The sequence below is a fragment of the Parambassis ranga genome, chromosome 4 (genome assembly GCF_900634625.1).
Source record: "Parambassis ranga chromosome 4, fParRan2.1, whole genome shotgun sequence".
Taxonomy (NCBI): domain Eukaryota; kingdom Metazoa; phylum Chordata; class Actinopteri; family Ambassidae; genus Parambassis; species Parambassis ranga.
The window spans coordinates 9,310,569-9,327,227 of record NC_041025.1 but is presented as its reverse complement, the minus strand read 5'-3'; the positions used below and the strand labels follow the sequence as shown (position 1 = coordinate 9,327,227).

Below are 16,659 nucleotides of genomic sequence, written 5' to 3'. Positions count from 1 at the left end.
CACAGTGGTATAAAAAAGAAGAGAGTGAGCCAGACCATCCACAAAAGAACTGGATTTATCTCACTGAAATGTAACGCTAATATTTCTGTATTAGTTTTGCAAGAAAGCAAAACATGAACATCTTTTTATTGTAACTGTAGCCTACAAGGACTCAGTTAAAAAATAAGTGTCAGAGTGTCAGCTCTCACCTTGAATCTGTCTCTCTGAAGAATAAGAGTAAGAAATCTTGGCTTTCACAGCTGCATCAAATCCTTGCATCCAGAACTTCATCAGCTTTCCACCACCTAAAATGATACTGCCAGAGGAATGATGTTTACACAAGACCTAGAGAGACTCGTCCATGCATTCATTTCCAGCAGATTAGATTATTGTAATGGTCTGCTCACTGGGCTCACAGGACAAGCTCGACAACAGCAGTGTGCTCCGAATGCTGCTGCTCAGGTCCTGATTAAAACCAGAAACTAAGACCACATTACTCCCTGTCCCTCAGAAAAAAATCACTTCAAAACATTGCTACTTTTGTACAAATCTCTTAACAGGTCAGCGCCCAAATACATACAGTAGAAGACATGTTTGTGCCATATGAACCTGCTCAGGCCCTGAGGACATTGGAGACTGGCCTGCAGGTTGTGTAAACTAAACATGGTGAAACAGCTTTTTAGTTACATGCAGCACAAAACTGGAATAAAACTGGAATAACCAGGAGGAACAGGCCCTGACTGACCATTTTAAACTAACCTTAAAACTTTTTTTTTTTTACAATGCCTACACTAAACTCTTTTTTCTGCATTCTTTCTGTTTTACTGTTAATTTTTTTTCCTCTAATCCCTGTTTTTAATTGTAAAACAAACAAAATACAGAACTGAAGACTTTTATTGTTAATTCACTCCATGTGTACAACATATAGATGAACCAAAATACTGTATCTCTCTCACCTTAGTGTGATCAAAAAAGCAATTTGTCTAAAATAAGAACATAAATAAATATATATATATATATATATAAGGTAACACATGTAATAAAGACTGGAAGATAGCAGCAACAATGTAAGATGTATTGTCATAGAATAAATAAAATACCAGAAACTAAAATAAAATAATGAATAAAAAAAATATATAGGCTACATAAACATAAATAAAAGTAACTTGAAATAGGTTGACCTGTATTATAAGGAATCTGAAGCCTTGATTTACTTTATTTTCATTACATTTTTTCATTTTATGTTATTTTTTTCATTTTGCCAGATCAGATATAAATGACTTTGACACATGGAAACACACACAGGATTATTACTTATTATTTAAACCTAACACATTATCTGTGTAGATTCTGCCCCTCAGTAGGACTGTGCAGGTGTAAATAATAAACTAGATTCTTACCGGGACATCATTAATGTAATGACTAACACCTGTGCTTTACTGTGACGTCAAAAAGCTGTAGGAAAAACATTTCCCAGTATGTGTTTGTTGTTTTTTTAAAAAAAGTGACAAACTACTTTCGATGAATTCTTCTGTTACTTAAAGAGGAACAAAGGCGTGCTTAATAATTTTTTTTTTAATTTTGTTGGACCCATAGTTGGCCTTTAGGTTGCAGTGCTGCATACATTCCACTGGGTGTCGCTCCAGAGCGTCTCATATCGCATCCGTGCGCATATTCCGGCAATATCACCCCCCCTCGCCGTGTATGCGTGTGTGTGTTGTGTGTCGGATAGAAAGTCAGCCTGGTTTCCAGCTGAGTGCTTGCTCTCTCACAGTGTGTGTGTGTGTTGTCATTATTATCCACTCTGCTCCCAGCTCAGAATGGCCAGATTCACTCAGACTGAAACAAGAAGGCAGCACCATCCACAGCAGCCCCAGCCAGCTCACTCCAGCCTGGTTTTCACCGGACCGGGGGCACCACCGACCCAACAACCACTACTATTTATCCCACATCAGCACCAGTACCCTCAGATCACATTTCCGAAACCCATGAACGGGTCAGAACCCATTTCAATTCATCCGGAGAGCGGCAACATGAAAGACCAAGATGCCATTAAGCTGTTTATCGGGCAGATACCGCGGAACTTGGAAGAAAAAGACCTGAAACCCCTGTTTGAACAGTTTGGGAAAATCCACGAACTGACAGTTCTCAAGGACCGATACACCGGCATGCACAAAGGTAACGTGTCGCCCCTCAAATGGCCGCAAGGCCCACATGGAGCTTAATAATTGCTTTATTATTACCTGTGTGCATTTTGAGCTGATTTGTGTAGAAATGCGTGTATGTGCCTCTGTTATCCTGAAATGTTCAGTCCAGTCTTAACAGCATCACCACGTTTACGGTTGTTTACGTGTTTTCATTTATCATTCATGAGGTTTGACGTTTTGTCCCAGTTCTGATTGTTTTGCGTAAAAAGAGTAAGTTTTGGTTCAATTCTGACATCACTGTGATTTTATGAGTATTTCCTTAGCAATGATTTCATATTTATAAATCTCCTGCAAAAACTAGAATCATACAGATATGATATGAGATCCCAGTCCCACACATGATTCTTTATTTTATTGCAAGTGAAGAGTATTTTCTCCACACGCTCCTTAAGTGGGGCAGAGGCGCTCTGAAAGGATGCATTTTTAAAGAGCCATCCCTCTGCCAGTCCCATCTTTGTGCGGAGGGGGCGGCATCATTTATTCATCCATATGCTTTCTTTAACATCTCCCAATGTGCGAATGGAGCAGGGCTGGGCGCAAAGCCCGGCACAGCCAAATCTGTTCCATACTATACGGTGTCTCCAAAGGGGCGCAAGAGCTGTCACACAGCATGACGAACGTCGCCACGGAGAGTGGGTGGGGGTGGAGGAGGGGGGGGGGGGGGGGGGCAGCAGCGACGCTGCGCGGCTTCTGCTGAAATGGAAGCAGGAGGGTGTAAATCCACTCAGCTCACTATATACATGCAGTGACAACTTCCATCTTCCATAATGAAGTTGGTTAGCAGAGATATATATGGTTTGGAGCTCGCTGGCTGGCTGGGAGAGAAAACCATTTTCACAATACGTGCCGCCCCCCCTCACCGTCGATCTACGCACCAGATACGTCATCATCATCATCACGATCGTCACTTTCTTCCAACTTTAGTTTTTTGGTGTGCACACGAGTCTAAAAACGTCATCAAGACTATAAAATTCAGTGTTAGTAGCTGCAACCAATCACAAGTGTTCATATAATCTCAACAACTGGAGCACTGCTGTGTTAACGTGACTTCTTGGCGTTTATAATTTAATATTTGATGACATCTGTCTTTCCCTAGCTCTTTGTCTCACAGTAGAAGAAGAACCCCCCCCCCCCCCCCCCTTCCTTTTGAGGAGATAAGTCTGTTATTGCATTGACATTTACAAAAGACAAACAACATTGAAAAACAGTAGTGTAAATGACATTTGCAAACACGCCTTTGTACAAACTCACTATCAAAAGACATGTATTAGGAAGGTTGAGGCCCAGTTTTAATTTAAGTTTCCACACATATGATGCTCCTGTAGCTGATGATGTCAGCATGACGGAAGGAAGACTTTAATTATTTATTTTTTTTAACTTTGGCAGTCCTTTAGTCCTTTTTTTACTAAAATTGCCTTGTGTTGCATAATGGTTGCAGCAGTTGGCTCTTGAGTGATTGCCACCACATCACGGTGTCCTGTAAAAGATACATAACACACATGTGTACATACCCCAAGTGAAACACGGAGGAAGTTGCAACTAGGCAGGGAATGTATTCATCATTAGTAGTGGTTGTTTTATTGATAATAATTTTAATTAATTTGATTTAGACCATTTAAGATTGTTTATTACAGCTGACGACACATGATCCGTTTGTCATTTTTTCCCTGCTGTTAAAGGAAGAAAACTGGGCGACAAAAAAAAATTCTTAAAATCTATGCTTGCTTTCAGAAAGTGTGTGATCTGCTTCGTGATGCTTTGAAATGCAAAAGAGAAATCCATTTTTAAAAACTGTAAAGTATGAAAAATAACATACAATACTCACAAGTTTTGTTGCAATTTATTTAAGAATAACAAATAACCCGTGCGTGGTTTGAATGCACCTGTGTGAGTAAACATGTATTTACTCTCATTCATTAACTTGCAAACAAGTAATTAATTTTAGATAAGCACAGTTCAGTCCAATTAAATGACTTAGACTGTAATGAAGCCTGGCTGAACAATTAAACAATAATCAAACCATAATATGTCAATGATCTCAGATGAGGTTATTTTATAGTTAATCGTGTTATTAGGCAGAAAATAAAAGGATTATGGTGGAAGCATCCTGATGGAAACACTGAGACTGCGACACATTCACCAAGACATTGATGGACAGACACACACACACACACACACACACACACACACACACACACACACTCTATATTCATCATACTAAGTGTAGTGCATTTCTAGTCATTGCACTTATTCTGTCATTTTGATTTTCTTTTTATCCACACTGTGCTTTGTGTGTTTATTATTATTTCCCTCTATTTTTGTTTCTTATGCAACTATTTTTTCCCCCTTAGTAATCCATGAGGGAAAACATGGAATTAGTTTGTAAAGCGTGATAATAATGCATGGCCATAATAACTTGACTCAAGAGGATTAGCAAATGTGCATTGTCTGAAGCAGCAGTCTCTTGGGTGATCAGCTGGTTGCCTCCCTAAACAGTGGCTGCCTCTGCCAATTAAAAATTCAGTCTAGTCTGCCTCTTCAAATGATTAATTCTGCCCACGCCGTCGATGGCCTGCCAATTATTGTCGCCCAATTGGTATTAATAGGTAGAGGATTTCCTGATGTTGAATTTATCACAGACTGTGAAAACTTCTCCCTTTGGCTCTAATTAGCTTCTGCACACACAGAACGCACACTCAGACATTTATGCACATGCATATATATGCACAATCAATGCTCTTTTTTCATGTATGTGTTGGGTGCTTGTTTGTTTTGTTCATTTCTCCAGATGAACAGTTCTGCTTTGAAACGCTCGATGCTTAAAGGAGAGGCAGCAGTTTTCTCACAGATTATGTATCTGTCTTCAAATCAGAGAGACTGTGTGATTCAGCACAGCCGACAGACAGACAAACAATCATTTTGCCGCTCCAATCTGCTGGCCGTGGCAGCCTCAGTATCAATATTAAGCTTGTCTCCGGTATCATTGTGTTAATGCATTTATAAATGGAGATATTGCCGTAGACCCCAGCCAAGCAGAAGCACACATTAAATCACAGAATAATCTAATGAAATATTTATTGAAGTTTTTATTTTTTTTCCTCCCTCTGAGCCACACTGATGGATAGGAGGAGGTTTTCCTCCTGCTATAGGGAAGGAATACATAGGCATCAAGCTCAAATGATATAGCATTATGAGCCAGTGCTTTTCTTCTATAAAGTTGTAGCTTAAAGGCAGCAGCATTGATTAAACTCTGGTTTGTTGAACCCCTCTCTCTCCTCCTGTATATCAAGGAAGTGTGAGTGCATCTACACGTTTCCATTTTGCGTGTGCCTTATGGAAAGTGTCAGAGATCACGGCACTGCTGTAGGACAGCATCTCCCCCGAGGAAACAGATGGGATAAATTCACTTACAGACCATAAACAGAGCACTGGATGTGACATGGACGGAACATACACAACACGCTGTGATATTATTACAAGTTTAGCAGAGATCAGCGTGGCTTACTGTTGCCAGGATTGTGTTGCTGCTTGTGAAATTAAACACATCCTTTAAAGGTTCTTGTTCTCAGTAAGTTTCAAAGGGGGAAAAAACAATTCTCATTGTGCATTTTGTGCATTGGTTTTACAGTGGTGCCATGGATCTATATATCTAACAAATATAGGACAAAATCATCTGTCAAGGCTAGTGAGCGAAGGCCACCGAGCCAAGCTAATGCAGTAACAACACTCGCTTCGCAATCTTTAAACGTCTGTAAATATTGTAATAAGCGACAGGGCTTTCCTCATAAAAGATGCAGCAGCTCAACTGATACTGACAGGCGCTATGGGCTTTGACTTCAGGATGAGGAGTTCAACATCCCCTCCCTCTTCCGCTCTTTTCTTTTGGCTTCCCAAGGAGACTGGTGATCTTAGATGCCAACAAGGCCGTGTTCTGCTGGAGGTCAGTGTCCGCACGCCTGACTCACCTGACTTTTATTCTGTCTGCACTTCGTTCTCCCTTAATCCCTGCCTGGGAGAGCCTTTCAGATGGATTGATTTCCTGCACCAATGTAACATTCATTATAGCTTACAGTATATTATACTTTCAGTATGTTGGAAGTGATGTTCTTCCATGACCTTTGTGGAATATGTTTGCTCTTAATGGGCGCCTGGAGCGCAGACAGATATGTGCTGTAAGGAGCTAAAGGAAAACATGGAGCAGCTGAGACTCATTTATAAAGCACTTCATTAACTAAAGCTCTTTGGTGGTTTGTTTTACTTTGTGGGCTTTGTGGACAGCGTGATGTTTTTTTTAGGTGCGATAACAACCAACCCTGCGTCACATTAACATGTGTAATAGATGCAAGAATTTTCAAAATAAGGTTTAAAATTTTACATTATCCTTGACTTTCCCACTTTATGTAAAGGGGTTTGTTTTTATTTTTTAGCTGCTTTATGAATTTTGTTTTAGTCTTACAGTTGCTGCTTGGTTAGATTCAGACAATCAAACTTCGTCACAGGAGGACCGCAGTGGTTTGGGTACAAGTGCATATGTAGAATTTTTGACAAAATGGATTTTGCAAAGATAAATATCAGCATTTCTCAGCTTTTTATGGTAAAATTATTGATGCTGTGGAGCTTCTGCACATTTGTTTTTCTGGTACCTCTGCTAGAAAAGCATTGAGTGGGTATTTAAAGATGTTTCCAAAATTTTGTCTTCAATGCCTTAAATATGTATTGGACAGCAACCTGCATTGATAATTTTATAGTAATAGTAAATGAATCCATAGATATAATTGATACAACATGACTTCAAGATGACTATGCTAGCAAAAAATAGGTTTGTTGAAGGTCACATTTCTTTTCACAGGGTAGATCTGAGAGGAGCATACCACCCTCTTGTTCCTGTACAAAGGTCACAGCTATTTCCTTAGTCTAAATAGAGGGATAGAAGCCTATCTATTTTGTATGGGTAGCTTAGCAGAGAGTGCCATTGCCTACAGAGCAAAGTGTACTCTTATGAGGCGGGTTATAAAGACACAGAGAGAAAAAAAGGGAAGGGAGCGAGGCGGGAAAGGGGGGGTTGGTGGTTTCTGTTAGAATAGCATGAGCTCTTTAATGTTGTGTTTGAGCCTGGCTGGGCACAGATTCATTTTAGAAGGAAAATGAAATAACAAGGGAGAGGGGAGAGAGGAGATTTTAATGCAATGTTTTGTGATAATCCCTCTCCATTTTGGAATGGTTCAGGAGAACTCATGCGATAAAGCCTTGTACAAGCCTGGAAAATAATAAGTTATTTGTCTTGCCTTATAGTACTGTGCCCTTGGAGGACTCGCTAACCCCCATGTTTTGGCCGCAAAAACAATCACAGATTAGTCAAGCTGTCACATCTCTCTGATTGCCAAATGGTTGAGCCCTTGATGTTGGTGTGGATGAACAATGCATAAATGTCGTACATGTATCTGCCCGACAGTGCATGCGAACACGGAGCTTTGTGGATATGACTTAGCACTGTCACCCAATCCCTCTCTGTCATGCGGCCCACTGTGACAGAGAGGGATTGGGCAGGGAGGATGGCACATGTATGCAGCGGGGCCCACAAGGCAAATGACAGACAGACACATGGCACAGAACAATGGATGTATGGACAGATGGATAAGTGGAGGGAGGAAAGATGAAGTGTTTGTCAAAGATGCAGAAACAAATGGGAGCTTTTATCCTAAGGCGCTCAGAGGGTAGAGTGATGGTTCAGTTTGGGACATGGAGGACGCCTCTGACAGGCAGAGTGCCGTTTGGGGGCAGGATGGATGGAGGGTGGCGGAGGAGGAGCAGAGGCGACGTTTGGGCAGATAAAATAATCACCTGGAAGCTGTTGACATGAGAAAATCCCCTCAGTAACATGAGTAATATTCCAATACTATTACTGCTGCTGGTAGTAATACTATAACATCTATGAAAGGGCTTAGGGGTGATTTTATGGTTATTTTTATCGCAAAGTAAATTTAAGCATCGTTATTGATGATGATATCTAAAAAAAAAACAAGCTAAAGCTACTCTACCATGATTAATACTCTGCCAACAGAAATGGAATCCTAAAAATTGCAAGTAAATACACCAAAATATGAGGGAGACACATTTCAGATTGGAAAGTGTCTGTGCTCAGGTCCATGAGGGATGTGTGAAGATCCATGCTGCTCAGCACGGTTATAAATAGAAATTCTGTGGTATTTCCGAAAATAGGTTAAGCTGCCATCGCTGCACTGCTGGCATGACATCACTGATTGCCTGCCAGCCTCCCCCAAAAGACTGCTCTCATACTGTGTTCAAAAGAAGGGGGAAAATGAGGGGGAGACAGAGGGAGCATCTGTGGGCGACTGCAGGGCCATAAACCTCCCCTCCCCTTTACCAGAGCCTGTCACCGCCTCCCCATCTCCTCACACCGAGATGCGTCCCTTCCGACGCGCAGCCATCTCTCCACTCACTCCTTCCATCTATCATCTCTCACAGAAGGACTGACGCCGTAGCCAACAGTCTCTGTGCTTTATTGCCAGTGACACAAACTGGTCAGAGGCTTTGTACTGGAGATGCATCACGTCCACATTATTTTTAGTGTGATACAAGCAAATTGTATGCCAGATATTGCAGAATAGAGGGATGAAAGAGGGAATTTGTGCTTCTTTTTTGATGATCAAATGCTAATTTGTTTGAATGAGTAGCGTATAAGGACTTAATGTGAGTTCCAACATGGCACCCGATGTGTGGTTCACCGCTTAACGGTAGATCTGGCTTAATTAAAAAGGCTCATATTAATTAATAGCTGGTGAGTTCTCATATCTCTTCTGTGTGCTCATGTATCTATCTACCTATCTATCTTAGCTGGTTGTTAGCAGGACAGTATTTCTGGAATTTTCCGTGCTGAACGGGGATACTAGGAAATATACGTCAATGCAATTAACACCCTGGTGCCTGCTTGTTAGTCACACCATTAGTGTTAATTATTAGTCGTCTCCAGCTCCAGTGGTGACATGAGATAAATAAATAAAGAGTAAAGCTAGGGCAAGGACACAAAGTCGTATTTTTTTTGGCGTGCAGGGTAGAACTGAAAATAGCGCTTGGAACACCGGATGTTATGCTACGTTTGGAGAAAGCGTTAAATGGAAAGAACGCCTATAAAAAGCAGACGACTCATTGGAAGTTTGTTTATCAAAGCACCGGTGTAATTACTGTTCCTTCTTAAGGCTGTGTCTGTGCTGATAAAAAATAATAATGTGTGTGTGGTTCAGCCTTATAGTGTTTTCTTTTGTCTTCTTTTGACACATCTTTTTTTCCTCATCCCTCTTTCAATCAGTCCATCCAAGCAACCTCTGGGCGTTTGAAGTGCTGTCTTTAAAGGTAACTTTCAATTTGTAAAATCAAAGTGATTGAGAACCTGATCCGTCTCTCGGTCCACAGTCAGTTCGCAGCTGCCAGTCATCTGTGATTTTGGCTTTGCTATGATCAATCGATCTGTCTTAAAGGTTTAAACGCCTTTCAAAATAAGGCTGACATCATTAGGAATACTCCACTGCATTGTATACAATGCACAGCAAGAGAGGAGAAAGGTGTGAGCCAAGTGAATGTATTATTTCCCTTACAGTTACAGTACACAGGGAGGAAGGGATGCAGTTTTCTGACTTTGACTGGGTTGGGTGGGATGGTGGGGGTGGGGGGTGGGGACTCTGAGAATCCTTTATTGATTTCTGTAAATCCCCTGGAACGGAGCAGACTTGGCATGGGGAGGTAAGGAGGGACGACCGGCTGGTGAGACTGGACTTGGCGGGTAAACTCTTATTGCCCTCCCAGAAGTAACACAGCAGGAGGCAGTAAGTGTGAACCTACACATTATTTACAGCTCTGTGAAACTCCATCCATTAAGAGTGTCAATTAGCTCGCTCATCAGGGATGCAGGGCAGTAGATGTATTTATAGATTGGACTGAGGCTTTAATAGCGAAAGAGGGATGAAGCAGCCAGATAGTCTACAAAAGTCAAGGCTTACTTTAAAGGCTACAGAGCGAGTGGAAGATGCCAAAGTGCTGTATCATAAGTGTTATCCTGACATATATTCGAAGAGCTCTGGCCAACTCCTGGATGGGCAATCAATCATGTCACCTACTGAAACTGCATCTGCTGCCAGACAGCATTATCTGAGGAACTAGTCAGAACAGTTTTAAGCCTTCTTGATGCTGGTGCACCTACAGTATGCGGTCACAAGTGCATGGCTTTTGACAGAAATGCAGGATTATATAAAAAGCACCACTCACATAGCCTGAAAGAATTATTTAACCTCAGAGCAATGCATTATATAGATTGTGAGCGTGAAGGTGTCAGAGTCTATCTTGCCTCATTGTTATGATGGCTTCTTTACGTCTGCATTGATCCCGAAGCAGCCTTTTAGAAAGACTTTATTGTGTTTGTCATGCTCATTAGGCCACACATGTCACACTATAACACATACATACTGTACCTACATACATCCTGTAATACACACCCAGGTTCACACACACAGGCAGCCCTTTGGGACCTGCTGCCTATGGATCTGTTTGACTGCTTCTTGAAGGCTAGTGTAGTCTATGTGAGCGAGGAGCAACAAATCAATGGCTGAGGTCTCCTACTCAGGGGTCAGAGAGGATAGCAGGGAGGGTGCAGGGACTATTTCTTGCCCTCATGATAGACACCGATGCTCCTCAGTGCTCTGTGGTGTTCATCCTCCCCCAGCTTATTGCTCAAGGTGAAGGGATGATGGGAGGGGTAGTGAAAGAAGAAATGGAGGAGGATTTGGGGCTGGATGCAGTAGGGGTGGAGTGATTGATGAAGGAGTGATGGAAGAGCCAGATTCAGGATCAGGAGATGTTGACTGAGCACCATTGCTGGCTCTGTTTAAGGTGACTGTCTTGCTTAATTAAGGTTTACAGGTTACGCTAGGCTACTGCTTATATTACACCATCATTACAAGCCCATTATAGGCCGGGGCAAAGAAAATATTGTTGTCGGAACAATGACTGAGGGCATTTTCCCTGCCAACTCCAGCGGCTTTTTATTAAACATCTTTGTCGCCCATCAGTCGGAGCATTAGCATGGTCATTTGACTCTGTAAACACACCGAGGATCGGATGATGACTATATGAGTAAAACGATCTCTAAGACCAGACTGATGATCAGTCTGCACCTCTGCCTCCCTGGCTGGCAATGATTCAGGTCATGATCACGTTGTATCACTTCTGACCCCTCTGAAAGGCTCTCTGTTCCCCCGGAGCCCCACACGGCAGTAAATGAAGTAAGCAAGTAATCTGCCCAGAGTGATAGCATTTTCCAAAGAGTGCAAATGATGTGTGAGGGAGCAGGCGAGGCCGATGCCAGGACTGGCTCGCTTTCTGCTACCTTCACACTTTCTGGCCAAGGAAATGCCACAGTGAGAGCGAGTTCACACTTTTTCATTTCACTGGGGCAGCTTGGCTCCTCTGGGGCAAGGAGATGGAGAAAAAGGAGCAAAGAGGGTATGAAACGTTGAGTGAAAAGAGAGAGGTTGTGGTTTAAGCCAGACCAGTCCCACAGGAACTGCATTCATATTTGACGATTCTGCAGTACACAATTTATGCCCAGTGCCAGAGTAGGACTTTCATGCTGCGCTCCGGCAGCGGATCAAGATCTTGTGGTGGTTTATTTGGTTTCCCACCTTGTTAACATTAGGATTAACTGCAGAGGCTGTTAGTTAACATCCACCATGTTGGATCATCAAAAAAAGGAAAGGAAATATATATTTGCTACTCAGTTTGAGCGGCATATAACACATGGAGATCACTCTTCACTTCATACAACATCAGAAGTTGTGTGTGTTTAAGTGAGCCACACAATTGCTGTCTCCCTACAGCTACAACAGCTGTGAAAAGAAAACCAAAAAAGACACTTATTTTGAAGAGAAACTTGGGATTTTAAGTAGCTGCATTTGTTTGAGACAAATAAGTTTCTATGCTACATATAGTCCTTTCCCTGTTGAACTCTTAAGTGGACTAAAGTACAAAAAGAACAAATACATGCCTGCGACGTCCCCATCCACACGGGATTATAATCCAGGACTTAGTTCTGGTCCGAAAAGTAAAGCAAAGCAAGACAGCCTAATCTTAAAACTTTTTATTTCAAAGTTTAATATAATTTTGTTGCAATTTGTACATTAATTCTAAGACATACAGATGACAGGAGCTCCCAAAGGAATTGCTCATATAGCTCGTGGAGGATAAACCTAGACTGTACATTGTTTATTCAGCTGAATGAAATGTGGTTATTGTTATAATATTATTATTCACTCAGGTCTATAAACTCTGCAGAGATGCAAAGCGACGGGTACATTTTGAGCTGGCACATAAAGAAAGAGGACAAGAGGTAGATCATGTGCGGACAAACACAGGCTTCTGAACAGGAACACACTGCTTACTTACTTCTTGTGTTCCCCCCTCCTAACTCGCTCGCTCACTCTCTCTCTCCGATGTAAGAGTCTTTAATTACATGCCAATTCAAAGCAGCTGAGATGGAGAGACTCGGCCTTATTTCCCAGTACACACATCCCATGCTTTAAAATATATCATTAAGAGCTGGAAACACGTGGGGTTGGTGATGAGAAGGAGGATGGCGAATGGAGAGTGGAGGAGTTTCTTCTTCTTTGGAGCTGAAATCAATGTGTGAGATAAAGCTGTTTTAGGTTTCTGTCAGATGATGCAGAGGATCATCTCTTCATGGTGGGAAGGCTTCCCCCATTGCTGTGTCAGCAGACTTTGATTACAGTGGCTTTTTGTTGTGTTTCAAACAATTTCATCATACCCTCTCCCCCACCCCCCACCCCCACTCACACTTTTCGCACTTGGTATGCAGTGCTGCACTGGCAATTTGTACGTGTTTGGATTCCAATTACGGAGTTGTTAAAGCTTTTTCGCCTGTGGCCTGCAAATTCTTATTAAGCCATACATTAAAGAGCACAGAATCACATTTAAATGGAGTTCATGTTTCTCTTTTGTTTGCCAGTGTTGTCGTTGTTATTAATTTATTCACAATGCCCTATGCATTACACATTAACAAATAAATCGCGTTTGTGATTGTAATGCAAAATACTTGTTTCTTATTCAGAGATAGGGCCAGCATTTGTCAAGTAAACCAACAACAACAACAAGCCCAGAGAGAGTAAAAAGGATAGAAAAACAACCACCAAAATAGAGCTGTTCCCTCCTATTACCCTCACCCATTTAAGAAACAAACAAACCCGGAACAACCATAATCCACAGTCCTGGTATTTTTTTTTTTAACAGTTGACTCAGAGGGACACAGGGAGTTAGACAGCAGTGTGAGTGATTGAGTGATTTACACATGGGCTATTGGAAATCATTAGGTTAGGGGTGCTGGTGATGAGAAATACTATGGGGAGGGCTGCACCATGACACCGCTGCTACAGTCAGCGACCTCAGAGGTCACGACCCTGGACTGACTCCATCCTTGTCTGTCTTTCACTTACTGAAATGCATGGCAGCATAGAGACAAGCTGTCCCACACAAAAGGAGGAGATTCACGAGATAAGAACTGAATGTGATTTATATGAATGGTGAGCAACAAAATGAAACAGGTTCCAAGACAATCAATGAATCAATGGCTCACATGGCATCTTAACCTTACTTTTGATTCACTCCCGCAGGGGGTTACAGTGGAAACATAGCTGTCACGCAAAGGTCAATGAAACAACGAAATAGTGTATATGCTTGTGCTAAGGTGCAATAAGAGTGGTGCATGAATGGTAAATCTCATGTGAAACAAGAAAATGGACTGGAATATCACCCATGTTAAGACAGTCAGTGATGGGGAGTAACGGATTACATGTACCGACTTTAGGTAATTAGAATACAAAAGAGATGGTAATCAGAATACAGTTACATTGTTGAAATCAGTGTACTTTCACGTGTTTATTCACTCTGCTGGATGGAACAACTCACATAAAAATCACTGTCTCCATTGCAACAAAGATCTTGTGTACAGCAGATGTCCAACTTTCTCCTAGTCACTTGTCTCATTGTGTGGTTGGTGGATAGTCGTTGGAGTGAGAGCTCTTACCGTCAATACATCTTTGATCAAAGCTAAAGTTTTTTGGCTATGTCAACAAACTGGTCAGAAAGCTGCGGGCGACAGAGGACAGTGCAGCCGCACTGATGGGGTCAGAGCGTGAGGATGAGGATGAGGAGGAAAGAATGAAGAGTAAAGAGTGAAGGCGTCGTCTTATAATGCTCCTCAGTCATGATGCCGGTACACCGTCACTTGAATGAATGAACTAGTTAGCTATTAGCTATTAGCTGCTAGCTAACTCCGTCCAAAACTAAGCATTGAAGTTCGAACATGTGGCTTGCAGTCAGGTAGTTTTATACATGGTAAAATGAAGAACGTCTGTTTTATGTACGTATTCAAACATTGTGTGTGTGTGAAATGACCTTTATATACAGTATATGTGTATATATATATATATATATATATATTATTTTGACATCACTATGTTCTGTTTCTGTTTCTCTAAATAGAATAACATCGATGTGAATGCAGTCAGCTGTAACAATCTTTATTGAATTTTTTTATACCGTCCTTTGTAGTAAAAGCAGAGGCTGATTGCTGCATTCAATCACCTAAAATGCAATTCAATGTGTAAGTAATCCAAGTATACAGAATATGTTACTCAGATTGAGTAATGTGAAGGACTAGATTATTACATTTAGGACATGTAATCTGTATTCTGTAGCTGAACACTTTTTATCCTTCCCATCACTGAAGACAGTTGATACACCACTACCCACTGAATACATTTAACTGTAGAAATGAGATCCAAAATGCAGTGGCTGCTAATAAACCATCTTCACAGTGGCAGAAATATGATGCATGCTAACCCATATGAACCTCATTAATAGAACACAAGAAAATCTATTTATTCAGATAGTCAGTGTAGAAAATGATTGCCTCTACACTCCATCTGGCTCCTCTCCTCTCCTCTCTTCTTCTCTCCTCTCCTCGTACAAGTCTATATGTGAATATGTGGCAATGGCAGCATCCTTCAAGTCTTGCAGTTAGACATTCACCCTTGAGAGTTTTAACACCACGTCCTGTCCCCCCTTTCTTTTCTGTTAGTACTCCCCCTCCTTCCTCCATCTCTAAACTGATCCCATCCCTTCTCCTTTCATTTTCTTACCCCCTCAATACTCTCCTGAAGTCCTGTTTCTTTTGTCTCCGCTGCTGTCACAACCAGTCAGGGTGAAGACACTGGTCAGGCTGCTAGGAGCTTAGAGCAGGACATAGCACTGTGGATGGGGGGCAGGACAGGCCTGGTGATTCATCCAAACAATCTTCTGCTCATCTCTGAATGACTTTGGTTATGGTTTTCTCTCATCTTTTCTTTACCACCATGGAAAACTGTCCACATGCAGCTGGGTGTTTTGCATGGTTTTCTGTTTTATTAACTCGCTCAGTTTATTTCAAGAAATGTTTGCAGGGGATTTTGTGTTCTCAGTAACTCATGAGACTCATGAAATTAGGTTCCTTAATTGTGTTTAGTGCCCATTTATTCAGCAATTTAGGCCCTAGTACTTGGTATACCCTTAAATCGCTGTGACATTTTGTAAAGTGTACATTATTTTTGTACTTTAGTAGTGTTTAGGTTTAATTCAGATCTTAAAATGTACCTAATTGTAATTTATGTGTGTGTACCTCTGTTACAGGTTGTGCGTTCCTCACCTACTGCGCCCGAGAGTCAGCCATCAAGGCCCAGAACGCCCTCCATGAACAGAAGACACTGCCAGGGGTGAGTGTCTGCCTCTCCTCCTCCCTCCTCTTCTCACTCGCTCAGTGTTCTCTCTATGGTGGTCAGCCATGCCATCTGCACCCGGCTGCACACCAGCCGGCATTCTACTTGTATAGTGCCAGAGATGAAAAACACGTTGGAAAGCAATTCAATCAATAGCTCAGCCTTTTGAAGGCCCGGTTTCAACTTTTCCATGTGTCTGTTCTCAAGGGGATACAGCCGGCATTGATCAGACCCACTCTGCCTCGTACTTTTGAAGCAACAGCACAGAATGACATCAAAATAGAAAGCTCTGCAATTCTGTAAAGGTGAAGAGAAAAATATCAGAGTGTAGATTTTAATTTAATTTGTCTTTTGTTGAGGTAGCATTCACCTGCATTTCTATTGACAAATGTGTTTTTAGAATTGTGTGTGTGAAAAGCTGTGTGTTTGAGACTGAAAGAAAAAAAGAAATGAAAGGCCTCGGGGGCGGGTCAGATCAGGCTTGCACCAGAGAGAAACATTAGTAAATATCCAATCAACCATAATACTCCCTCTAAAAGATGAGAACCCCTGCTAAAAGGCACATGTTTGAGATTAAGCATGCAAATACAACCTCCAACTTTGAACATTTTTTCTTGTGGCTTCCTTGAAAAAAAAAA

The 16,659-nt window shown here is 41.6% G+C and overlaps 1 protein-coding gene across 21 annotated transcripts in view; it reads left to right on the top strand.

The window, feature by feature from the left end:
• The first annotated feature begins 1,799 nt into the window (after positions 1-1,799).
• The window catches only part of celf5a (cugbp, Elav-like family member 5a), a 160,980-nt gene continuing 146,120 nt past the window's right edge, over positions 1,800-16,659 (top strand). For all 21 annotated transcript variants that reach the window (XM_028403053.1, XM_028403044.1, XM_028403048.1 and 18 more), the window contains exons 1-2: positions 1,800-2,157; positions 15,936-16,018. In XM_028403053.1, coding sequence (XP_028258854.1) covers positions 1,800-2,157; positions 15,936-16,018 — 441 coding nt within the window. The remainder of the gene's footprint in view (positions 2,158-15,935; positions 16,019-16,659) is intronic.